Genomic DNA, 27386 nt, shown 5'->3' on the forward strand with positions numbered 1-27386 from the left:
TTCTAAACACTGTAACTCTTTCAATAAATAAGACGTTTAAGAGGTTGTTATATTCGCATGTGTTGTCTCTGTCTTACTAACGTACATCATAGGAAATTTGCGTTCAGCAGAACACATTTTGTGATGTTAGCTTTAATATTTTAAATTTAGCTATTTTCAAAGTTAAAGGTAAGAATATTACCTATGCTTTTATTAATATTATCATTATAAAATTTTAAATTGATTTATAACTTTGTAAAATATTACAAGTTTGGATTGTTCATAAAAATTGACTTACACTTGATATACAGGGTGATTTTTTTATCGTGAACCAGTAAATATCTCGGTAAATATTAGGAATTTTAAAATAATTTTTTTTTTAAACTTTCTAGGTTTTACTATTTTACACTGTGTTACAAGTTTGATCATTTTAACTTCTTCCCTTATTTGATAAAAAACTATCAACTTTCGATTTTCAAATGGCAATACATATTTTCGATAACGAAAATTTATAAACATACTGAAAAAAATAATTTTAACGTTTATAGAATTTAATTTCAGTAATCCGTTCGCGACTTATTACCGTTTAAATATTCGTTCAATTTACTGCTACCGGGTAGTTTATCAAACCCAACAGTAAAGACCAGAAGTAAAAACGAAATGATATCTTAATTTAACAATACCCATAACGATCATAATCGATAATAAATCTTAGGTAGCAAGATAGATAAACAATACTGTTAGAAAAAAAAAATGTCCTATCAACACTCCCACCAGAAAACCGTGGTGTCAGTGAGCGACTAGCCTGCCGCATCGAGGTTGAATCAGTTATAAAGTATAAAAATAACATATTACAATTTACTATCGTGGTTACATAGTACATCACTGGTTACTGATTCTTGGTATAGGACTTATCACGTATTATTTTAACAAAAAAATGATAATAAATGGCGGTTAACTGTTAATGTTAATTTTCCATTATCAAATATCGAATATTAATTATTAATTAATTAATATTCTTTGAACGTTTAACCACAGAATACGTTTTAAGTAAATACTATGTAAATGTGTATTATTTTAAATATAAATTTAAGGTTTAAACCAATTATTTCAATGCATATGTATTTTGTGATAGTGTTTTAATGTTGTATTTTGGTTAAACAATTTGAATTTAATTAAAAGTATACTTGATATGATATGATCACATTAATAGTTAATTGTATATTTAAATAATTAGGTCAAGTTATTGGTACATAACATAAGTAGGGCTATGGAGTTTTTATTAACCTAAATTGGCAAATTAAAATTTTTTTTTTACATCTGAGTGTCATTTTCATGCAATATATTAAAAGATTTTTATATCTTAAAATATTAATTAAAAATTAACATCATTTCAAAAATAAGTGTAAAAATCAATATTTTTTAAAACATTCATAGCCCTAAAAATATGTTATACTCTATGTATAGAGTAGATAATGTAAAGTATGTTCAATGTTCATTTAATTTGTATTAATTTATCTAGGGTAGTGGACATGTTGTGTTAATATTTTTTATTAGGTATGACCTTACCCAAATCCTGCAAAAATTTGCACTACGGAAATTTGTTCATGTTCTAGTAAAATTATTAATAACTAATGTGTTTATTGCCTTTGATAATTTAGTATTGAATTAATGTCCATTATTTGGTATAAGTTCAATAAACTTGAATAAAAACTACCTATCAATTATTTATGACTTATTTCAACGTCTTGAACATATTAATCCTACTGGTTAGTGGCTACTAAAAAACTAAATACTAATTAATAAATGTAAAAAAGTTAATGAAAAATTTAAAAAGAGTGAACATTTATAAAGTTGTTTTATTATATGAAACAAAGAAAATAAGTAACATACTTACATATTATAATGTTTTGTACTACTATAGCATAGAAAAGTACTATAGTACCAATACCAGGGATACCACTAACAATATTAACTAAATTAATTTATATACCATGGAACAATATTATATCTTAGTTCATGTTTCAAAATTAAACCTATGAAGTATGAAGTTAATATTATCACAGAACTATGTAACCATGGTTGAAATACATACATCTTAGAATATAGTGAATATACCTTATAATTTATAAAAGCTTCCAATATTGGTAAGGAAAGTAAGGATTAGTTAAGTTCAAAATTTAATTAAAACAGACAAACACATACACAATACTTGTAAGTAGTCAATTAAAGTTTATTAATAATTTATTTTAATAGATGTTCAAACTGATGACCATCTACTTCCAAACAAATTGCCAGTCGTTTAAGTAATTCATTTGTAGTAGTTTTCACTAAAACATAATTTGAGATATTAGAACAAGCATCTTTAATTTTTTGTTTAAGATCATTTACATTAACAGGCATTTCTTTGTAAACTACACTTTGAAGATAACCCCAAAGAAAATAATATGGCGAAGTCAGATCGGGACTACGAGGTGGCCAACATATTTTTGGACTGTACGTTCCCATCCAATTTGTACCAAAAGTGCAATTTAAATACTCTATGACAATATTTTTATTATGAGCTGGAGCACCGTCCTGCTGCCAAACTAAAGTTTTGCGTCTTGATAAAGATATGTCCTCCAAATACATACAAATACATATGTATTTATTTAATATAATTTATATTTCTATATTAGATTGATGAGTTATAATTAGTAAATTACAAAATAAATATTTTTTAAAAAACAATATGGTGTATCTTAATTACTATAGTAAATGATTATATTAAACATAACATTTTTTCATTTTAAAACAAAGTAAATCAACAATTTCTATGTATTTAGAAAAATAATTCATAAATGTGCAGATATAAATGTATATGGTTGCCATATGTACTTGGATTCAGGGTATAGAGCTAAGACTAAAGTAGTTAAAGGTCTATTCACACATTTCTTCTTTTTTTTTAATTATACATTTTTACAATGCCTCTTCCATTAAAGGTTTTCTTTTCATTAAACATAAAAATAATTACAAATCAATCTATGTATACTAAAAACAAAATAGAATGGGTAAATTATTTTGATTACACAAATTAAGTGACATGACAAATAACCTACATCAGACTGATATTACAATGGTTTGTGCATCGAGAAAATGAGTCCTGTGTTGTTAATCTGATACAAGGTTATAGGCCTAGAGCTCGTTGTACATCGTGCCTACCCGATTTTCCATTTATAATTATAAGTTATACTAGTATATATTTTTCGTATAATGTATGATTTGCATTTTATATTAAAACTATCTTGTATGTGAATAGACCAAATAATGGACATTAATTCAATACTAAATTATCAAAGGCAATAAACACATTAGTTATTAATAATTTTACTAGAACATGAACAAATTTCCGTAGTGCAAATTTTTGCAGGATTTGGGTAAGGTCATACCCCTAATAAAAAATATTAACACTTAACATGTCCATTACCCTAGATAAATTAATACAAATTAAATGAACATTGAACATACTTTACATTATCTACTTTATACATAGAGTACAACATATTTTTAGGGCTATGGATGTTTTAAAAAATTATTGATTTTTACACTTATTTTTGAAATGATGTTAATTTTTAATTAATATTTTATGATATAAAAATCTTTTAATATATTGCATAAAAATGACACTCAGATATAAAAAAAAATTTTAATTTGCCAATTTAGGTTAATAAAAACTCCATAGCCCTACTTGGGCATCGCCCGTTATAAATATGCATGGGACAAAACTGCACACAGATTTTAAAATACTGGATATCCCATTGCCGCACATTTATATTTTGGACGATTATCGTCACTTATCGACAATTATCTATAACGACATTATTAAACTTTATCTGTAAAAGATTGTATTCACAGTGTACAAATTGGTTTACATTTTAAACCAATATAGGTATCTACAATAACATTTATGTTTAAATTATTACATTTGTGTTACTATTATTACTAATACTACTACAAATTATGACTAAAAATTATTTTTAACTATTTAATTCTATGTAAAATTTTTATATTTAATAAATTTATGTGGTATCGTACCATTTGTTGTATGCGGAATTAGGCTATACCTTTTTATAAATCTGTGCGGTATCGTACTATTTTTGTGTGCGGTGTTGGGTTATACACTTTGTGCGGTATTGGGTCATGTTTGTGCGGTAATGGAAAGCGCCGCCCTACTTATGTTATGTACCAATAACTTAACCTAATTATTTAAACATACAATTAACTATTAATGTGATCATCAACAATTTTTACAAATTTAGAAGTAGTTGGTCTTGATGCTGCACTGTTATTTTTTTTATCAGAATGCAACTAAAAAAAAAAAAACATTAAATTATTTATAGAATTGATTCTATACAAAAAAAATTGTATACATACTTATTAAGTTATCAGGTGAGATGTACAGTAAAACTTCCATTAATGGTCACCTCTATAGGACAGCTACCTCTAAATAGCGGTCATTATTTATGGTCCCTTTGGTGACCGTTAATTAGAAAGAAGTTTCACTGTATTATGCTGTGGCTAACCAAAACAGCAATTTGTATTTGTTCATCCAATATTGTTATAGATATTTGAATTAAAAGTTAGTACTATTAAATGCAATTGGAATTTGAAATAAAATAAAATAAATTTCCTAAAAAATGAACAAAAATTATAATAAACATCAAATTATTTATTTTATAAAAAAATTCATACTTACATAATAGATTGTTTAGTTTGTTAAAAGATTAAAATATAATATAGATATATGTATATTTTATTCTTTTATTCCAATTTTATTTTATTTATTAATTTATAGTCATCAGATAGGTACCAGTAGAAAGCAATATGAATTTGCATTAATTGCTGGTCAAATTGAGCTAGTCATATATTTCACTGTTATTTTTGATTAATTACACCAATTCTACGAATTGCCACTGAAATAAAATTAAGATATTTGAACCATGGTTATTATTTGCCAATAATATTATGCATAAATCATTTAATAAAAAAAAAAATTCTAATTTATTAATTTTAGATTGAACTTACCAATAAATTATACAAAAAAAGTTGTCGGAAAAGTATGAAAACTAATTGTCATACACATAATACTATTGCTGATTGGATTGAAGTATACTTTTAATTAAATTCAAATTGTTTAACCAAAATACAACATTAAAACACTATCACAAAATACATATGCATTGAAATAATTGGTTTAAACCTTAAATTTATATTTAAAATAATACACATTTACATAGTATTTACTTAAAACGTATTCTGTGGTTAAACGTTCAAAGAATATTAATTAATTAATAATTAATATTCGATATTTGATAATGGAAAATTAACATTAACAGTTAACCTATAAACACATGTTTTCAGAAACAGTTAACCGCCATTTATTATCATTTTTTTGTTAAAATAACACGTGATAAGTCCTATACCAAGAATCAGTAACCAGTGATGTACAATGTAACCACGATAGTAAATTGTAATATGTTATTTTTATACTTTATAACTGATTCAACCTCGATGCGGCAGGCTAGTCGCTCACTGACACCACGGTTTTCTGGTGGGAGTGTTGATAGGACATTTTTTTTTTCTAACAGTATTGTTTATCTATCTTGCTACCTAAGATTTATTATCGATTATGATCGTTATGGGTATTGTTAAATTAAGATATCATTTCGTTTTTACTTCTGGTCTTTACTGTTGGGTTTGATAAACTACCCGGTAGCAGTAAATTGAACGAATATTTAAACGGTAATAAGTCGCGAACGGATTACTGAAATTAAATTCTATAAACGTTAAAATTATTTTTTTCAGTATGTTTATAAATTTTCGTTATCGAAAATATGTATTGCCATTTGAAAATCGAAAGTTGATAGTTTTTTATCAAATAAGGGAAGAAGTTAAAATGATCAAACTTGTAACACAGTGTAAAATAGTAAAACCTAGAAAGTTTAAAAAAAAAATTATTTTAAAATTCCTAATATTTACCGAGATATTTACTGGTTCACGATAAAAAAATCACCCTGTATATAAAAAATATATGAAAATACTACTTGAAAAATTATATTGCAAAATATATGTAATTCATGCTATTTCATAATTAATTTTTTATATTTTACTTTAGTTTTAGTACATCTTATTGAAAATCAATTTAATTTAGTATTTTATTCCCTTTTTACTGTTTTAGAGTTTAATGCATTATATTTTTTAATTGTGTTTATTTATTGTATTGATTTTAATCAGCAAGGTTAACACAGAAATAGGCAGATACAACGAATATAATATATTATTTAAAAATAATTATAAATAAATATTTATTTTATAAAAATACATAGAAAAAATACTGTATATCTTTAGATAAATAAGACAATCGTGCGCGTTTGAACATTTTATAACAGGTTAACAAAATGTGGAAAAAATAGAGGTATCACTTAGATTTCCTCAAAAATTACTCACATGAAACAGGTTGCTATACTATCAGTTGTGGTAGTGAAAATGTCATTACAAATTTAATGAAATTGAAAATGAAGAATTTCTTAGTTAATATTTTTTTTGGGTCACTATAAAATGTCGACCGGGTTCATCGAATTCAATTCTCAATTTTTCTTAAACATAGCTAGGTATATATACCTAAATATATACGATACATATTCTTATTAGATACCTTATAAATTATAATATTATAAAATTTGATACTGTGTGATATTGACTTAAAGGTTCCGGATGTTAAAATGCTAAAAGATGATAATAATAATAAATTATAATATAGACGTAAAACGCGATATACGTGTTTTATAATAGTGAACATATTATTTATGCATAAAACTGACAAAAACTAAAATATACTACGTTAACCACGATACATTATATATATAGGTACAAATGCACAATATATAATTGTATTTATGTATGGAGATAATATTATATATTTATTGCTTATATGTATATATGTATATATTTATTATATGATGAAAAAAGAGTGGCCTATTAATAAAAAAAAATTGCTTGTTTAAATGTTGGTGACCTTTTAAAAAAAAACTCAAATGACACCACTGCTCCGTCGTTTGAGACCCACAAGCCACGCGATATGTAAGACATAATCGTCAATTCGGACCTTTTCAAAGAAACCTATCTAGTCTAAGTCACACAAGACCTATACTAAAAATCGTCTGATGCGTATCTTAACCCATTCGCCGAGTAGTTAGAATTAAAGCTGCAGTCCAGTGGCGTGTTTACAGGGTAGGCCGACTAGGTCCGAGCCTACCCAATTTTTATTTGACTGTTTGGTTTTTTTTTTATCAAAAATAAAAATGTTACTATTAATATTATTGAATATTAATATCATACCTATATCCCGTGTGATAGGACAAATCTTCCCTGAATAGTTATAAACAATATAAACATACTTACACACTATACAGAACAAAACTGACCTACCCAATTATTTCGTGCTGGACACGCCATTGCTGCAGTCGGCAGTATACTATCACTTACATATTGTTTCGTTATTTCATTTTGATTGAATAATAATGTGATTGTTAAATTACTGCGACGAAATACACACGCAGACAGTCGTATACAACGCAGAATATAACAATATGTAATACAATTATCCATACAAATTTATTTTCCTACATCATTGTTTTTCGATAATATAACCCACAATCGATTTGTATAATTGTATAATGTACACTGTGCGTCTTATTGTTCGTCTGCTGAACGATCATATCAAATTGACCACGAACCCGCGTCGGCGGGAAATTTGCGATCGGCGCCAATAACGCGTATTACATTAATTATAGTGATGAGGAGCATTATGAGCCGTCGCTGGCTAAACGAAAAACCCAATTAAGCATTTTCATCGGTATAAAACCGATGGGACCATTGCTGTTTTCGTCAGTGTATGTTCGTCAGATCTTCCAGAGGGTCTACAGTACAGAAAGCAGTGTAAGTGTTCTCAGATAGATATCGTTAGTTTCGGCGATAATACAAGTCTTTAACGTGATTTACAGAGAAAAACTTCGTGTCGAAAACTTGAACGATGAACGCTTCAACCAAGAAGATCGTCATCCTGGCCGCCGCGCTGACATTGATCGCGATCGTCGGTTATACGGCGGCGGACATGGCGGACGTCGGGTTGTGCATCAGGAACTGCGCGCAGTGCAAGAAGATGTTGGGCGCCTACTTCGAAGGACCGCTGTGCGCGGACGCGTGCGTCAAGTTCAAGGGCAAGATGATACCGGACTGCGAGAACATCGAATCCGTGGCACCGTTCCTCAACAAGCTCGAGTGATTTACGCATCGCACCCGTCACCCTAACTAGGCCGATTATATTATATATTATTATGTATTTTCAAAATTAATCATTATACTATTTATACACACCACGATGATACACGCTATATACGGGCTGCAGCCATACTTCCGACTTTTAGTAAATGTAGTGTTAATAATGAATTATTGTGAAGTTATTTTATGTATTCGTTTAAAATGGAACATATTAATCCATAACACTATTGTACTGCATTGTTATCAACGACGACAATTAATATAATAAACGGATATTACTATTATACGATTTTTATTAATATTAAAAAATGTTTAAAGTGATTATTATTTTTGGTCTCAAATAATTGGCGAGGGCTATTGACGTGATGATTTAAGACCAATAAACAAAGAGTTCTGTTAGAAAATGATTATTGATATATTGACATATTATACTATAGTATAGGTACACTTAAATAAGTATAAAATACATATTATCAAATAATTTTAAACTATCAGTTAAATTAAGAAGCGAAAAATATGTTTATATAAGAAAAAGTCATATTTTATTATGAAGTAGAACAATTTCAAATGTATTATATAATACAGTTTTTACGAGTTGCCGAATAGATTTAATAAACCGCATACATCTTCTAACAAAATGTTGTTAAAGTATGAACTGTTCAAATTGAATCGAGAAATACAGTTATATGCAGTATAATGAAACCATTTTTTATTGAAATTTATTATTAAAATATTATGACTAATGAAGTAATATAATATAATAAAAGATAATACCTATTGTAAACTATTCAATACCTAACTAGGTGATGAACATTATGGTGGAACTATGCTAAAAAGTTGTCGTATTTTAATGATAAAAATGAGCGATATCATGTATAATATAGTTATTAACAATAATACATTATTATCGATTAATAATATATATCATGTCCATAAAAGTGTTGATCGGCGTATTATATAGGCAAAATAGGTACAATACTGCCCCGTTCAACATTGTCATTACATTTTAGCTCTATGTATATTGTAGATATAACACGTCATGACGTATCCAATAGTGTGTAAACAGTCAAATGCGAGAAGACTTAAGCACAATATAAAATGTATAGCTGTATATAAGACGATAAAGGTTAAAAGTATATGATAAAATGTTTGAATTAAAACAAAATGTACGAAAAAATATATACCAATATATTATGAATGTAATGTTTAGAATACCTATGTCTAATCGTCGATGTAATTCCGTTTTAGGTTATACAATTTCATATAACCGAATAAAACTTTGAGCGACTGCGAAAATATTTGAAAAATATTACGTCGTGAGAAAAAATGTATAAATACTTGCCATATCTAGAATTAAAATATTTATTATGACTAAAAAAGTTTTGAAGTCACAAGGTTCACTGTCGTGGTATCGTGTACTTTTTATCGTATTCTGATTAACCGTTGTAATCATATAGCATAATTTAGTTACTAATCATGATCTACCAAGAAATGTCTATAGAATTGGTAGGAGCTCAAATTTTAGACACGCGAAACGGTATATACTATGTAACTGCGATTACGGCTTAAAATATTACTACGTACTCGTATAAACTAACAATATCATACATATTGCTAGTAAAATGAAAATGATAAAACTATGATTTATAATGCGTCCATTATTAGTACTTAAATGTGTTTAATAATATTCAATCTATAGATGAATCTTTTTCCTCGTCAATATTATTAATGTGTTCTTCAAATTCATTGCATGGGTTATCTTTCATGCACCTATCTTGCTTCTTTGTCGTTTTCAATATCTCGTCCATTTCTTCCAATTTTTTCTATAAATTACTAAAATTTGTTAATTTTTCTTTAACGAAACTATGTAGGTATACTCGTATATTAGGTATATATTGTAATACTGTATATCATTTAAAAATTGATGTACATCCAATAATTAAAAAATAACACTATACAAATTACTACTCGTATTGTAGGGAGTAGGGACATTATAATAACAATACTATAAAGAACGATTCGTCAAGGATGTTTCCTGTTATTTTGAATTTTTAAATATACTTAAAGACCATGATTTCGAATACTTGAGATTTTTAGTGTAATTTAAGGAGTGTCGTTAAAAAAAAACTATAATAAATAACTTCGTCAAGGAAACTTTATAATAATAAAAAAAAGAAGTATCTTTATGACAATACAAACTTCTATTTTTTTTAATACCTTCCTAAATCAATTTTATTGAAGTAGTTTCGAAGTTATTACGTATTCTAGGAATAAGAAATAATATTCTAATGCACATAACATGAAATATATTATTCAATTTAATATTTAGTTGTTTATTTCATAGAGTATACTCTATGATTAATATTTAAAGAAAAGTAAAATAAAAGATTTGTTAAAACGGAAGAGTATTATGTTTAGGTTTTTAATTTATCTAAAAATTATAATTGGCAAACAATATTAATGTATTACCAGTATTACCATATTTTTCAATTTGTTATAACCGTCTGTGTAATAACATAATGTACAAATCAACAAATATGAAATTCTCGTATATAAAATATTAGTTTATATTGCTATATAGAAAAATCTTTTAATTCTACAAAAATCTCAAGTATTCTAAAATATAGATTTGAAGTATACTTAAAAACTAAAAAGTCCAAGAATAACATTTTGAATAAACGCATTATTAAAGAAAAAATTTAGGTGATTATATACTTGTTGAATAAAAAGAATCAAATCACCCTATAAGTTATGTAGATTTACTCACAGTTAATAGCAAAAAAAAATTGTTTTGGTTCTTGCTTGGTACCACTAATTGATCATTTTCATTTTGCAACTGCTTTATATACATGAAGAAATTTGATAACTGCAATTTTTAAAATTTTAGATATTTTAGACATTAAAATGGAATACATAGTTGATATTACATTTTAACATACTTTTTCAATACTCAAATGTTAACATTAATTATAATATTAATGATAATAATGGGATGCTAATCAAACTACCATAATATATTGAATTATTAAATTAATTTGAATCTTAGTATAAATACATATTTTATTATTGTTAGGTATAGCTATGATTAAATAATTGTATTCCTCCATTTATATGATAATTTTTCATCAAAACTGTTTTTTTAGCTGAATTAATCTTAAGTTACCATTATTTCCCCGTCATGTTATATACGTGTTTTGAAAATATATAATTTTTTTTTTATTCATAAAAAATAATAAATAATTAAATATAAAATTTTTCTATTAACATAGATTAGTGTCGTCGGTCTAAAATTATATATATATAATAAATCGAATTTCATCAAGCTTATAAATTATAATTATTTATTATTTTTTTTTTTTATCTCAAGGCTGGAATGTATTTGTTATTAAAACAAAAATACCTTTATACATAATATTTATATTTATTAACTACATAGATGCATACAAATTATATTTAGACAAAAAATGTGTGAATTCTTTAGATATCAAAAAATATAGAACAAAATATTATTACCTTATGCGTGATGATTTCCATCGATTTTTCGTAAGAATCTATGCTAAGTTTTTGATTGTTTGCTCGTTTTTTCAGCGTATCTACTTCTTTAACTTTAATATCAGCGTATGCTTTTAACCGGTCGATCTCACTGACATGTTTATTTATCTGTTCAGTAAAATGTCTTTGATTTTCGGTTACCTGCATAACATACTGGTCCCTCAAATACTCTGACACTTCCATTATCTCAGTAATTGTTTTTTTATTTTCATATGCGTCTTCAACCGCGAGTTTTAAATCGTCTACTTCCGCTATAAACTGGTCGATATGGTTATCGATTTCTATCATTTTGTCTACGATGGCATTAAAATAACCAGCACTTTCAAGTTCATTAGTTATTTTCACATCGTGCATATTTTCCATTTCATTTTGAATCCTATAAAGAAAATAATATCACAAAAACAAAAAAATTATTCATTTTTAGTATGAATATAAAATTGATAGGTGTGACTATATTATTGTGCATACTTGTTCATTTCAGTTTTTATGGTCGTTATCTGATCATTGCTTAACTTATTCCTATCGACGATCATCTGAACTTTATCAGTGATAATCTCTTGTTTTATCTACATTTAGATATTATAAAGTATAAATTTAAAACTATTAAATATTAATAACTATCTAAATTTAACGAATCACGTGTACACGTATCGAGTAAACCACTCTTACCATTAAACCATCGAACTCCTTTTCAATTAATTGTAGTGGCTTATTCTCGTGATTAGATGATAATACACCTGCAATGTAAGTTTGTGTTACTTTTTACCTCTAAAAGGAAAAATATAATAAGTAGTAAGGAATGTAGACAATTTGCCACCGAAATCAAAAACTAATATACATAACATATGAGATTTGTATCTCATCAGGAAATAGACAAGGTTATAGGTTATAGATTAGATTTAAAACCAACATTTTGACATTCAATAACCAAAATATTTAAAATATAAGTGTACGCTTGTTTTGTTTTATTAGTTAGGTAATTGCACAAATACAAGTGGAATCTGATGATTAAAATATCTATTTATAGTAAAAAGTTGAGTATAAATAATTTCAGACAATAATCCAATGTTTCATAAAATATATTATTCCATTTTTACATAGGAAATCAATATTTGATTTGCAAGAAAATACAGTTATATTTTATTTTAGCATTATTGGATAAAATAAATGGTTAAATTTTATATGTTTTATATTTATGAATTCATGAACAAGAAAGCATTAAATTAACTTCTTTCAGTGATTTTGGAAATGTTAACAATATTTTGGTAATTAGTATTATACAAGGTTAGACTTGACCAAAAAAAAAAAAAAAAAATTATGCTACTTAAACACATGACAAAAATTATTAATATTATATGATGAGTAAATAATTTAAGAAATATATAAGTATATACTCATATAAGCAAATTCTCAAAAATCATATTTTTAAAAAAGTTATTACGTATCATATTAATTAATTAAAAAATATTGATATATTAAAAAATTTCTAAAAAATAAACTACTTGACTTAGATAAATATTTTTATAATCAAAATAGTTCTTATAATCAGATTCAAAAAAATTGCCTATTTAAAATTTATCCAAAAAGATTTAAATCAAATTTAATTTTTTTTATTTTCAGTACTAAAAAATAAACATAAAAAAAATTAAATTATACATGTAGATTAGGGTCTCTTAATGATAAATAAAAAAAATTTTAAATATTAATTAGAACAAAAGTTATTCCAAAAGCCAGTTGTATCTATTATAAAATTCTTTTGACGTGCAAACATCGGAAACTGTTGAATTTTATTTTCTATTTCTTAAAATGTTGGTTGATTTTTCTTGATATTTCTATATCTTTTTTACACTATTGATTTAATTAATAAAGTAAAAAGTTTTTCTCATCGTGATTTAAGTATGAACTTTCATTAAAGACAATCATCATATTTTTACCATTAGTAAATACTTTTGTAGAACATTTTTATTGCATACAATGCCAACCAATTATTTTTGTATTTTTTATTTTATATGCAAAATAAAAAGAATGTTTATTGTATTTTTATCCTCGATTACTTTTTATTATTTGAACTTCCATACAGCGACAAATTAATTAAAAAACTACAGACTAAAATATTTGATCAAAATAATAAATTGATATGTCATAGCTGGATGGGATTTACGAGTTTTGTTTGCTGTCCATTAATACTATGTAATAATGCGATTACGACAGATCGGATGTCAAACTTTATAATGATTGCTAGATAAGGCGGTGGGTAGTTAGAAATTTCGAAAAATTACTTATGACATTCGAGTCGATTCTCGTTCACCATGCCCATATCAACGAGGGTGCAGACAAAATAATCCATTGCATAGGTCATAGATACTAATTTTAGTACTAGTTATAAATATTAATTTCCGCTACCTACAACGGCTACAACGGTGTAAATTACAAACAATACAAACTTTCATAGTTTTACCTATAATATAAGCCTAACTTAATTTATACATACCAAATTTATATTTAGGTTTATTTATTGAAATTTTACTAGCTGCACTAGTCTGACGATAAAGACGGATTAAGTAAACTTAACATTTACGATTTATTTTATTTGTTCAATTTGGTGTCTTTTTACTTAAACGTCTTTAAAATTATTCGAAACAGCACTAATATCTGATTATTTTCCATTATTAAAATATGCTAACACTATATGGAGTAATTTAGCAAATAATATATATATATTTGTGTGTGAGTGATTTTATTAATACAGTAAAATTTCCGTAACTGTCACCTCTATATAGGACGGTTACCACTAAATAGCGGTAATTATTTATGGTCTCTTTGGTGATCGTTAATTGGAAGTTTCACTGTATTAATATTTTAACAAAAATTTACTTTTTGGTTTTTTGATATATTCGTTTAAATTTTCATGATTTTCTGTGAATTCCTGCACATTTTTATGAACATTTGACATGTCTACATTTGAAGTATATTCTTCTTGTATAGAATTCATTTTGTTATTACAAATGTTAGAGCTCTGGTAGAAAAAATATTCAGTAAATTACAAGTACTAAAAATAATTTTAAATAGTTCTAAATTCAAGCCATTTTTATAATAGTTAACCAGCTTAGAAACAAAAAATTTACTTCATTATTAAAATATATTTTAAGTGTTCATAATATTGTACGTTTTATATAATATATAAACTCTAAGAATGTTATATAAACATTAAAAAATAAAAATCGACATTTACTAAATAATCATTAATTTATCACCATTGGCTTACGCGTACAGTTAAAGGCGACAGAAATTCTTTATCATTGGGATAATCGTCAATTGGTTTAAAAAAAATGTTTCAGCTTAATAAGTTTTGTTTTTATTAAATTTTTCTAGTAAGTATAATATTAATATTATTAATATCAATATAATAAAAACGTTAATAATAACATTAATACTGGTTTTAAAGTTATAACAATGAGTAATAATTATTATATTCATTTGAATTACCGTTGCCATAGATTCTATGGCATTATAGAACTGCATGTAAGTGTATTATAAACGGCCATACTTATATTATGTATTGTAAATTTCACAATTACCTACATCGACAATTTAAAAAAAACAATCCCTTTGATTAGATTGTTATTGTTTTGAAAAGTTAATCGTCAAATAAATTTACAATAATCTCAGTAACATATATTTAATTTATTTATTTACGTATAAATTGCCAAGACGGGACAAAAAAATACAAATTTCGTACTACATTGACATCGATAGTTGAAATTTTCAATTTATCTTGATGGAAACTAAAAAGAGTTATCTCTTTTTACATTTAACATCAACAAATATCACATTTTCATTGACAAATATAAAATAAAATGTACATCATATATTTATATAATATAAAGAATAATATAAAAAATATAAAAGCTTTTAACAAAATAAAAATATAATAATACCTATGTTGCATCATTTTAATAATAATAATAAATATAGCTTATCGATTATTTAAAGATATGTGTTAATACCAGTTAAAAATTAATTTGTGTTCTACAGTGAATCTAAATAAAAATGTTGTTGCGATGTATTATCACTATAAGTATATAACTTATCTATATTATAATTTGAATTATACTCATACAACACTTCTATAAGTTCTATATTTAATAAAAACCATTGCAAACGAAACTTTCGGTAATGAATAATGTGTCTAACGCACCATAATAATTAAGTCGTCTCTATTTTGACGATATAATATATTAATGATACTCCGCCAGACAGATATAATATATCGAATTAACCACGGGCTAGTGCGCAGCGGGCAGTGGGCATTTTCAAAACGAAAAATTCGATTAAATTATATAAATTGTGAGTATAAAATGACCGGCACCGGTGTTGGTTTCATCAGTGTTATAAGTTCAGACTTACGAGGATCTACGACTAGCACATAAGCTCTTACTATCTCAAAGGTGAGTTGGGAGACGGGTTTTACCGGAGCAACATTAATTATCTACGTTGACCGTATATCATTATTATTATTATTTTTTTTCAAAGGAAATAAACTTAAATTCTCTAAAACTTAAACGATGAACACTTCGTCCAAGAAAATCGCCCTCCTGGCCGCCGCACTAGTTTTAATCGCGATCGTCGGTTACACGGCTGCGGACATGGCGAACGTGGCCATATGCATCAGAAACTGCGCTCAGTGCAAGAAAATGTTGGGCGACTATTTCGAGGGGTCGCTGTGCGCGGACGCGTGCGTCAAGTTCAAAGGCAAGATGATACCGGACTGCGAGAACATCGAATCCGTGGCACCGTTCCTCAACAAGCTCGAATGATTCCCGGGATTCGAGTATTTAAAGTAGTTAAACAATAAATTGATTTATGTATAGTCGATAGTATAATATTATATGATTCGTTTATGACGTGTATGCGGTTTATGGTTATTGAAACATTCGAGAAATAAATCATTCGTTACGAGTAAAATAAAGTCGTATTGATTATTTACGGTAAAATATAACATAATATGAAGCACGTGGTTCGTTCTAGATGAACGACTTAACCCGTAAAAATGTTTTCGGCCCAATCCTCTAATTAAAAATGTTTTGTTCAATGATATTATGATAGCACATTACATTTTGTTTTGGCGTCGGGATTTAAATAACTAATTTTCAGTACTATATAGTTGTTCATAAACAAATATTCGTAAAATCATTGAATATCGTGGGTTAAGCATCAACTAGTGGCGGTGAGCGAAAATGGTAGTGGTAGTACTGGTACAGGTTAATGGTGGTAGGCGATGATGGTGATGATCGCGTGCCGGTTTCTAGACGTCCTGCACGTACGACATACTCCAGTAGGCTTTCGACTTCGGCGACTTGTCGTCGGCGTCGTGTAACCTGGACTGAACCGAGGTCGATGACGGTTCATACGCGAAATCACCACCCCGGTAAAAGTACGGCGATTTCGGTAACGATTTTGCGGTTCCGTGACCATGGTAAGTATCGTCCTCGTAATCGTATCCGCGGTAATCACGTGACGGTCCCTCGACCACGTCATAAGATCCTTGCCCGTGATTGATATTGATTATGTCTCTGGGATCAGTCTCGTCGGAATTGCTGCGCGTCATTGACACGAACGACTTGGGTCCACCACCGCTAACCGATGACGAGTGACCGGAGTATGGCGACGATACGTCACGATAATCGTCAAATTCGCCATCAGACTGTTTACTGCCGCCTACGCCATACGAATATCCAGCCGCCGGACTACCTCCGCCGGCGCCTCCAAAGCCTCCCCCGCTTCCACCACGCAGTGGTACAAAGTCATGACCGTGTAACAGCGGCGAAGCACCACTGCTGCTACCGCTCCCGTAACTTTTATAGCTAGACGGCCGTGGTGGATGATACTTCGGTGTCTTGGACGCACCGTACTTGCTAGACTTGACAGGTTTCTTAGAATCCAAGAAGTTTGGCAAAGTTAGCGGCCTGTAGTAAAGGGAAAAATAACGTCAATACAGGTAACGAAACAGTTATTATTATTATATAATATGTGTATGTATAACATACTATCGTTTGTATCTTCATACGTTACGTTTTAAATTTATATTTTTAGTCTGGAATGTTGGTATTTAAAACAGCTGATTTATTAATAAAATAGTAACAACAATATTGCCCGATGCAAATAATATGCATGTTTCTATTTTTTTTCAAGGACTTGTAGAACGTAGGGATTTAAAATTAAATTGTATGGCATAAGGTTAGGGCCTATTTCTAATAAGCACCGGTAAAGGTCGAATGTCGTTTGAAAAAATATTTATTAAATGTTATCGAGATCGATATCAATATCAATATCATCTCAACCGTGTAATCAAATAGTTTTTTGGCCGTCGCCGCACGTACCTGTGGTTGCCCTCATCGTCGAACTCCATGGGCACGTACTCGTAGTGCGAATTGTGGTCGCCGTCGTCGAAGTCGTCGCTATCGTCGTCCAAATGTTCGACAGGACGGCGGCTACTGTAACCACGGTAGTTGTTCACCGGCCTGGTTCTGGGCGCTTCGAACCCGTGCCCGTTTGCCGCCTGGAACTCCTCGTCCACGTCGTAGTCTACACGCTGCTCCATGATCGCCTGCGTCATGTCTGGTAGTCCGTCTACAGTGTCCCGCTTGATCGGCGTCGCCTTGGGCACGTCCAGTCCGGCCAGCACCATCTCGTCCAACAACGACGGGTCGTCGTTCCCGTTCACCGTCTCATTGCCGGCCAACGAAGCGGCTTCGACACCCCGTTTCATCCTCTTGTCGTTGCCACTGAATATGGAGTTCGAGTTCATCACCGCGTTGCCGTCCAGCTCATCTGTCGCTTCGATGATCGTAATCACCCGCGTTCCTGTATCCGCCAACCCAATCCCGGTGTCTGCGACCGTCGAATTGCAATTGTCACAGTACTGTATCTTAGCTTCCGTCATACCGGATTTGAGATTTTTCTCCACGTTCGACTGTAAAACACCGGAAAAAAAATGTGAAAAAACAAAGTATAGTATACAGTATAATAGTTAGGTATATGACTAAACGTAATATAGGTTGTTAAACTTTATGAAATTCTAGAAAATAACAGTAAATAAAACAGTAGCGCTAAAAATTGTTTTTTTTTCAAGATAGGTATAATAATTTAAAAATTAAATATTATTTGATGTACTAATGTTTTAAATAAATTAAAAATATCTTTCAAGATTATAGAACGCCCATTTTTAGTTTCTTGTATCTGTATCATAATGATAAAACAACACATCACGTACCTATGTCGAATCCGGTTTAAACCATTGTGCACATTACAATTTATAGCTGTATAATTGCAAAATAATAAGTTTTTAACTACCTATTTCATGTAAATCTACGTATATGAATAGAACTTGTAGTTAAATTAATCCAAAATATGCCAAATAGTTGTCAATTGATTTTAGAACAATTAAAATTATTATTTTGAATTTTAGCCAAACTTAAAAATTTAATTTATGGTTATTAACTATAATAATAATCTTTATTCACGTAAATAAATTATTTGTTTATATATGTGATTCTAAAATTAGTACCTACTTTCGAGTAATATAACTAAGAGAAAGGGATGTTTTGTAAAGAAACAAAATATTATTTCGTGAAATTATTATTATTATTATTATATCATTATGAATCGAATTAAATTAGCTGATGACGTCTATCATAAAGCATGATATAGAAAAATAAATATAAATAAAGATAACATAAATATTCTTAGTATACTAACGAGTCTGGTGTTGGGTTCGGCCGTATCTAGTGTCGTGTCGGCCCATTTGCTCAGATCCATCCTAGGTATGACGCCACTTCTACACGGGACCCTCGGATTCCTAAGACACAGTTATAGTCATCGATTTGATAATTAGACTGGTCTATAATAATATAGTGTTACACTATTTACAATATACGTACAGTTCGTGATCCGACAACACCATTGGATACATTTGAACCGTGTCAATGATGTCTGTATTATCGCAAACCAAACGCGCCAGACGGACGTTTCTGATCTCTTGTAATTGATCTATAATTTTAAATTCCAGTGATGTTATGATTACTGTAAAATACACATCACGTGTGACGTAGGTTTTTAAGCTATATTTACCCGATGAGAATGAAGATGGTTGGTTGGGCAATTCGTACCAAAACCGATCGCCCCTCTTCAACAGGTTGAATTGTGATGCAATTATGCAACTGAACGTTGGTCCGACGACACTACCTTGCGCTGGTTTTTCCGACACTCCGCCTGACCACAAGTCGATGTCAAACGGTGATCTTATAATAATAATAGTATAATAATTAAATATCAAAGTATAATTTTAAATTTAAAACAATAATAATATACGTGCACACGCATTACAACGTTATGGGGGTACTTTAGTAAGATGCGGTTTACCAAAATGTTTTTTTTAACTATGTTGAAGTTAAAATCAGATTGCAGTAGCTTAGCGATTTAAAAGAAAAATACGAATTTTTAATTTTAAAAATTTAATATATATTATTTAGGAAGAAAAATTTAAAAATTATAATTGTTCGATTGACGCACAATCGAGTTGTAATTTTGTTTAACTACTAAACATCTAACTATTATATTTTGGTAGACCGAAACTACAAAAGAGAATTATTAAATTAAATTTTAACTAACGAGTATATCGTTTGATAACGCTGTATGGTGGAATTAGGCATGAATCCCGCCATGTCTTCAAATCGGTTGGCCACGGTTAACCCACAATGGCGTCTGTACTCCATATAACCGGGCAATCCAAAGTCCCTGCCCCTCTGTATGTTGAACGACACCAGGTCGAAACCAAACCCTTTGCCCGGCTTTTTGATCAAATTATTAGTGACTTCTTGTGTAATCGAATCGTCCATGGCCTGTGCAACTTGGTTCATGAGACCCATTAGGTACTCGTCTATGGCTCCAGCTCTATACAAATCGAACGGCCGCCGAATCAAGTCCGAAAGTTTTTTGGAAGCTGAAACAGTGTAAGACACATCACATAAAAACGATGTTACAAGTTTAAATTATTATGGTTTATATACCGATAAAACCGTGCGCTTTGCTCCACCGTTCAATAACATTCGGCAACAAGGAATGGCCAAAACGAAAAGCCGCCGCCGAAAACGAAGCCAATATATTAGGATTTGCACTTGAATCGTATCCGTTCCAATGTCCCTAAAATTTGAAACATTTTGTAAACCATCAACAATGATATTATAATTTAATATAATGAATATATTATATACATATTATATTATAATATCGTATTTTATTGATAATAACATTTTATTGAAATAATAATTACTTTTTTTTTGTTCGTCAAGCTATGCTTATCCATCATGTCTTTCCCTAAAAGTATGGGCAGAAATTCGTTGTATGTTATGTGTTGTATTTCAGCTACAACAATTCTCTTGGCTTCCTAAAATCAAAGTTATGTTATCAACTGTCCGCCACATATAAGTCATGTCAAACCGCTTACCTGATAAAGCATTTCGTCATTCCAGTGCGGATTTATTTGCGACAGCTCCTTAGCCACCCGGTTATGTTCTCTGGCCATCAATGTATGGATGCACGTGAGAACGAGCTGTTCGTTCACTCTAATTTCACCTACGTAATACAATTGTTCATAAGTTAATTGACGAGGAAAGATTTATTTTCTTTAAAAACAGGTTGCCACATAATTAAAAAAAGTTAATGTACTAAAAAATAGTTAAAAATAGCTTACAAAAAAAAATACCTGCTATAGTCAAATCACCAAACTTTTTATAGATATAAGAATATTAAATATATGAATTTTTCGTGTTTTTTAATTACACAATAAAAACTTTAGTAATTTTATTTCTAACAATATATTTTATCTTTAAAAACACGAGTATATTTTATTATAATACGCATATATACTATATACAATATTATTTGTGTAGTGTTAATTGTTTTTACTTAAGTTTATGCGTATCTGTATGAGTGTATTACACTATCACGCATAATAGGGTGAGTAAGTGTAGAGGGTTCAGATTTATGAAAAACACTTATGACGCATAGACGCTTTTAAATATTTATAAATATCAGACTCCTACATTTCTTTTATCCGTGCCCCTGATTTGTATACTCGTAAATATCATTTTATTATGCTATAGTAAACATCTAATACGAACATACAATTAATAAATTTAATTATTTAATGAAAGTATATGAAACAATTAACGTTACGAACCTGATTCAAAACAGTACTGAGAAGCATTTGACCTTATACAACCTTCGTCCGGGATGTTTAACTTCATGGGCAACAGTTCTTTAAGTCCCAAATTTGAGAATGCTGGATTCATCCTTAGCTGTCCTGTGTATCCGGACCTAAGATATCGGGAAAATGTTTCATCTACTCCATAAATAGTATTGCCGTCAATCACCGGGGTGAGTAGATTGAACGGGGACCTCGGTCCTGTAATAGGAAATAGAGCGGAGATAAAATATAATATAAAAACGTAATCAGCCCGTTGCGGTGGGTTGTTCATATTTCAAATGTAAGAATACACCTACCCAATCTACAGTCGGGCTTAACGCCTGGAAACGCTCTCACGAAATCCTGACACCTGACGTTGTGATTCCTATAAAAATTGTCGTCTTCTGGTATTTTGATCTCATAGCAGTATTTATTCTTCAAGTGGTCTGGACGGCCACAACACTCCTCAGGTTCATTTCTATTTACCGGATCTGCATAAACACGTGAAAAATAATATAAATCGTTAGTAAAACCTAAAAATTAAAAAAATTCATAATCTTTATGCTTACCTAATGGGGTAGCCGTCAGGGTTAAATCGTGGTCCATAAACTGTCCCCAAGCAACCAACATTACAGTTCCGGCGTGCTCATGCAACCCCTCGTCAGGGTGAATGGTTCGGGACACGACCCTGGCCACGGGTAGTGGTTGACCGGAAGCCGACATCTTGGGCGCGGATAACTTGTCGGAAAACCGTGGTGACATCAACCTAAAAAACGAAGACAGCAGTCCGTTAAAACGGGTATAAAATCGAAAATATAGTAATTTGTAACTATACCTGTTGAACGTTGACATAGTAGCGCCCCACGTGGGATTGTCTTCATTGTTGCACAGCCCGTCGGGTCTACGGTACTTTCCGGGTTTGCACACCACCCTCGTCAAACACGACGGGCACACGTTTCTGATGAGCGTCTTGGACGTGTCAATAGAAGGCAAGAATTTGTTCACGTCGTCGGCGTTCAAGTCATACCTGCCACCGATTAAACAACGCTTATAAGCACAAGAAAATTCGCTTTTGTATTAAATAGTATAAAAATGTATATATTTAATATCATGTTGGTCGTTCCGGGCTTTACATTTTTGCGAGCACTTGCGACACATCCAGCAGCAACTCCCCAAGTCTGGCAAAGTGCACCGGGCCCCATTGATCGTTGGGTTCCAGCAGCGCTATAACATATTATTATATTAAAATATGCATTGTGAATAATAATTATTTTTATTAAAAGGTTTATTGTAAAAATTCCCAACATAGTGAAACGAGTACTATTTTACTCACTGTGACGGTTTTGGACGTCTAGAAAAGCTCTGTTGACCGTGTCGTACGTGATGCACATGTGAGCCGCCGAACGATGCCTGTTGAGTAAACATTCGTTGTATTTAACGTACAATTATTAGTGTGAGGTAAAAAACTCTATGATTAATTGAAGATTAAATTGTATTATTATAGCATCTATCTAAATGTATTTATGTATAGATTTCAATAAATACAATGACTTTCGTTAAATAAATATTAAAGAATTGAGATTATTTTCACGTAATTATCGAAACTCACGGTGAACCTTTTCCACTGTTATAAATGAAATGCTTTGATCCTTCGAGCACGACAGCGCAATCGTTACCGTCCACGCCTTCGATCGGCGCGTATTGTGCGGCGTGTCCGAAACACCAGACGAACGAACACAGCACAAACGTTCTGTAAACAGCAATAAAAGGTTATAATTAATTAAAGGTAGGATTCATACGTTTACTTTTAAAATATATTTTACATTATAATAATGCAATTACATGACTTCATCGTGTTACAATTCAGAAAAAAAAGAATTCATCTATATTATATTACCGCTGTTTTCTTATTTTAATTTAAACTTTTAAAAATATAATTAGATTAACTTTATATGTGAACCGTTCATCTCTGTTTTTATTTTGAGTATTATTTCTATATTCAACATCAGCTGTTATCGATTGTCATCATTATTACGTAATTTGTAAATAGACGATTTTCCTACAAATAATAATTGATGAAATATAATAATGTATAGTGTTAAAATAGCTACAGATGAAAATAATTAGTCTTGCAATTTTTTTTATTATATTTTTGTAAATCGCTTTTATTTATATAATAATAACATATCATTTGAAAATATGATATTTAAATATTTTAACCACTACGATTATATCATATAGTCTTACAAAACGTTCAAAGAATACGTGTAGTGAACACACACATACACACACACACATAAACATTATCATCATTCAAATATTATTATTATGTATCGGTTCGCAACAAATTCGCGCGTGTTATATATTATATTAATTTTCTTTTGCCGTAATATTTTATACATATACTATAATAATGGTATACCTGCAGACTGCAGTCATACACGCATCACAAGCGTAACCGACCAAATATGCTCGCACCTGTGTGTAGTGCGCGCACACGCGAAATATTCATTTCTTCCAGTCATTCAGCCGTGAAAAAAAATACGTTTTTTTTCTCCTGGCACGTGGAAAACGAACCGATGGAAATTCGCAGCGTTCACTTATTCGAGTGTTTGTTTTCATATTATACGTTTCAAATTTCTCTCTCCGCCACGACTATGTATAGTGATACGATTGTACATTTGATATAATATAAAGTTTTCTAAAATCACACTGCATTTCTACTCTTATGATAAATAATAATATGATGATAAAATATTCGCGTGATAAACACGGCTTGACGCGCGCACTCGTGCAATATAGACGGATCCGCAACAATTAAACGTTCCAACCACCGTATGGGATAAATATTAAAATATAGTCGATAGTTGATTTCCAATCAATGTTATTTTATATTCACCCACCCGACACCCACGGTATTATGCACACCATATCATCTGTATTATATACTCGTATTTTGACAATGCCGAATTATTGTACAATTTTATCATAATAATATTATGTATCATATAGAAACTGTAACATAATACGTATTATGTATTATTTATTATTTTATATTTACGATCGTTTGATCGTCTGTAAACAATGTGCATACTCGTAATTCATATCGAGTTATTTACAAAAATAAAACCAAAACAGATGTTTACTAAAATTTTACCAATTACTTATTGGATGCCTATTTTTATTGAAAAATTAAACAAGATGTCACAAAATACAATAGTTCATAATAAATGAGATTCATAGAACACATGGAGTATAACGTATAAGTGACATTATTCGAATTTCGTAATAATGAAGCTCAACGTTCACAGTATGGTTTCACAAATCACAATACCAATATATGATTAATTTTACGATTGAATTGTTTTCTGTGTACATGTAAAATATTTTTTTAAGAGATATTGTACAATTTGAACAAGTCATTTTTGATTTATAAGAGATACATAAGTGAGACAAAATTAAAAACTTAAGACTTCAAGTATTAAGATGTACCTATAATTTAAATTATGTTGTATTAATCAATTAATTTGTACAATTATTATTATTTTAATAATAGTGACATACACACGAAATCATAAAACGTCTGTGTACAGAACGAAAAACCTCCGCAGAGTTGTCAAGTGAACATAGCTCCGATCAAAAATAGAGACATTAGTTTAGTTAAACTAATGTCTTGTTAGATCACAAATTAATCACATAATATGAATATGATTGCTATTAATTTAACATAGTTGTTTTTACATTTTTATTATTTTAGGTATATAATATTATATACAATTTGTTAATGATACATAATTCGTGGTTAATTAATCAAACGTATTTTTCAAGTATGAACGCTCATCCGATAAGATCGAAAATGTATAGAATTTATTTTTTAGAGATTAAAAATACAATTTTAAAACAGGAGGTTCTTTTTTATAAACTAGAGGTGTCGAAATCTATATATAGCATTATAGCAAAAATACATATTTTTCCAACAACTCATTAAGAAAATTATTTATTAAGTGCGCTAATAAAATTATAAATTTTTAGAAAGTGATATTTCAAATTTCCTATGATTACTTCCAAATAATTTTAAAAAACTTTTCAGACATTTTTTTTAACAGGTTATGTTCTAAATTTGTACTTAATCACTTTTTTTTTAATTAAGAAATTCTCAAACCACTTATATTTTTGAACTTAGTAGTGATACAATATTTTAATGTATATATTATTTATTACCTACCCACAAAGCACAAAGCTTTATTGTTTTTTCTGCTTTATTAGTAGTATTTAAAATTTACCGCAATAGTATTCAATAACTACAGATAGAACTATAGTATAGGTAAATTTAAAATTCAGAAACTAATAACACCCTTATAAGTTATAGTCACTTGAAAAATACAGCAACATTGTCTTAAATTTTATCTCATTTAAGGTTTAACTTTCCAAGTCCAGTGAGCGTTCAAGAATGTTATTACATATTATAATATATTTTTTTACATATTTTTACTTCAATATATTATATTTGATATACTTTTACCGTTTTAATTCTATATAATACTATTTTTAACTTCAAATTTTGAAATTTTCAAGAGCATAATACCATATTTTTTGAAGTAAACGTTTAATTTTTTTTTAGTGCTACAATCTTAAGCACTTACCGGCTGACCATGATAAATTTATAATAAAGAGTAACAATTTATAATATTAATCAACTTACCGCAGCCCCATGATGGTGGCCGTCCGCTCGGAACGTAATCGCCTATAGAATTTTCCCCGAACGATTCCGATTGTGCGCGCAGTTGACGTAATTAATGTCCGCGAATGCAACGATGTATATATAAAACCGGAAACGGAAATTTTCTGATCGCGTATATAATATGATAATTAATGATTAAATATATACGTATAAAACGTACAGTCAGTGAAAAACGATTGAACGATTGATTGGTTGAAAGATCGTCTACAGATTGATGGCAGCGAGACGGTCGTGATATTCGGTCCGGCGGTGACCCTACACTGGTGGCTGTACGGTGCGCGCCTCCCGTACTTCTCGCGCCTGATTTCGATACGTACACCCCAGTGCGAAAAGAGGGGACGGTAGAGTGGGAAAATTTGCTGTGGATATATTTTCATTTATTATCATGAGAAAGGGACTGGGAAAAAAGAAAAATAATCTTATAATTAGGCACTAATAGTAAAAAGAAATAATATTATAATAGGCAATAAAGATATCGTATTAAAATAATGTTTTTGTGGTAAACTAACTTATTACATGAGCTTTCATATTTTTGTTATAAACTACTTA

General features: G+C 29.5%; 3 protein-coding genes, 1 long non-coding RNA gene and 1 pseudogene across 4 annotated transcripts; 2 read left to right on the top strand and 3 right to left on the bottom strand.

The window, feature by feature from the left end:
- Window positions 1–2615: 2615 nt before the first annotated feature.
- Window positions 2616–5340, bottom strand: LOC132917896 (uncharacterized). The gene is made up of 4 exons (XR_009660355.1): window positions 5044–5340; window positions 4715–4931; window positions 4393–4648; window positions 2616–4326 (listed from the first exon to the last, which is right to left on the bottom strand). It is a non-coding gene; the product is annotated as an uncharacterized LOC132917896 (long non-coding RNA).
- A 2545-nt stretch (window positions 5341–7885) lies between these two features.
- On the top strand, window positions 7886–8582 carry LOC132931628 (eclosion hormone-like). Its single transcript, XM_060997518.1, has 2 exons — window positions 7886–7956; window positions 8022–8582. The coding sequence occupies exon 2, from the start codon at window positions 8051–8053 to the stop codon at window positions 8300–8302; it is 252 nt and encodes an 83-aa protein (XP_060853501.1). The 5' UTR covers window positions 7886–7956; window positions 8022–8050; the 3' UTR covers window positions 8303–8582.
- Window positions 8583–9986: 1404 nt separating this feature from the next.
- Window positions 9987–14842, bottom strand: LOC132925719 (uncharacterized; annotated as a pseudogene).
- A 1326-nt stretch (window positions 14843–16168) lies between these two features.
- LOC132916915 (eclosion hormone-like) lies at window positions 16169–16819 on the top strand. Its single transcript, XM_060977368.1, has 2 exons — window positions 16169–16298; window positions 16384–16819. Exon 2 carries the CDS (start codon window positions 16416–16418, stop codon window positions 16665–16667), a length of 252 nt encoding a protein of 83 aa, XP_060833351.1. The 5' UTR covers window positions 16169–16298; window positions 16384–16415; the 3' UTR covers window positions 16668–16819.
- Window positions 16820–16898: 79 nt separating this feature from the next.
- Window positions 16899–27097, bottom strand: LOC132916913 (peroxidase-like). Its single transcript, XM_060977367.1, has 17 exons — window positions 26799–27097; window positions 23706–23846; window positions 23430–23506; window positions 23230–23320; window positions 22932–23123; window positions 22666–22862; window positions 22414–22587; window positions 22091–22315; window positions 21356–21483; window positions 21182–21295; window positions 20919–21051; window positions 20521–20851; window positions 19981–20150; window positions 19791–19899; window positions 19609–19708; window positions 18231–18823; window positions 16899–17816 (listed from the first exon to the last, which is right to left on the bottom strand). Exons 1-17 carry the CDS (start codon window positions 26807–26809, stop codon window positions 17156–17158), a joined length of 3447 nt encoding a protein of 1148 aa, XP_060833350.1. The 5' UTR covers window positions 26810–27097; the 3' UTR covers window positions 16899–17155.
- Window positions 27098–27386: the final 289 nt, after the last annotated feature.

This window comes from Rhopalosiphum padi, chromosome 1, assembly GCF_020882245.1.
Source record: "Rhopalosiphum padi isolate XX-2018 chromosome 1, ASM2088224v1, whole genome shotgun sequence".
In the NCBI taxonomy this organism is placed as follows: Eukaryota; Metazoa; Arthropoda; class Insecta; order Hemiptera; family Aphididae; genus Rhopalosiphum; species Rhopalosiphum padi.

Bases quoted from the DNA above. Each gene is read 5' to 3' on its own strand.
- LOC132931628 (XM_060997518.1), top strand. From the start codon at position 8,051: ATGAACGCTTCAACCAAGAAGATCGTCATCCTGGCCGCCGCGCTGACA.
- LOC132916915 (XM_060977368.1), top strand. From the start codon at position 16,416: ATGAACACTTCGTCCAAGAAAATCGCCCTCCTGGCCGCCGCACTAGTT.
- LOC132916913 (XM_060977367.1), bottom strand. The intron at 23,507-23,705 runs GTGAGTTTCGAT...TTTACTCAACAG, and splicing joins AACAGTGGAAAAGGTTCACC to GCATCGTTCGGCGGCTCACA. The intron at 20,151-20,520 runs GTTAGTTAAAAT...TATTATTATAAG, and splicing joins CGTTATCAAACGATATACTC to ATCACCGTTTGACATCGACT.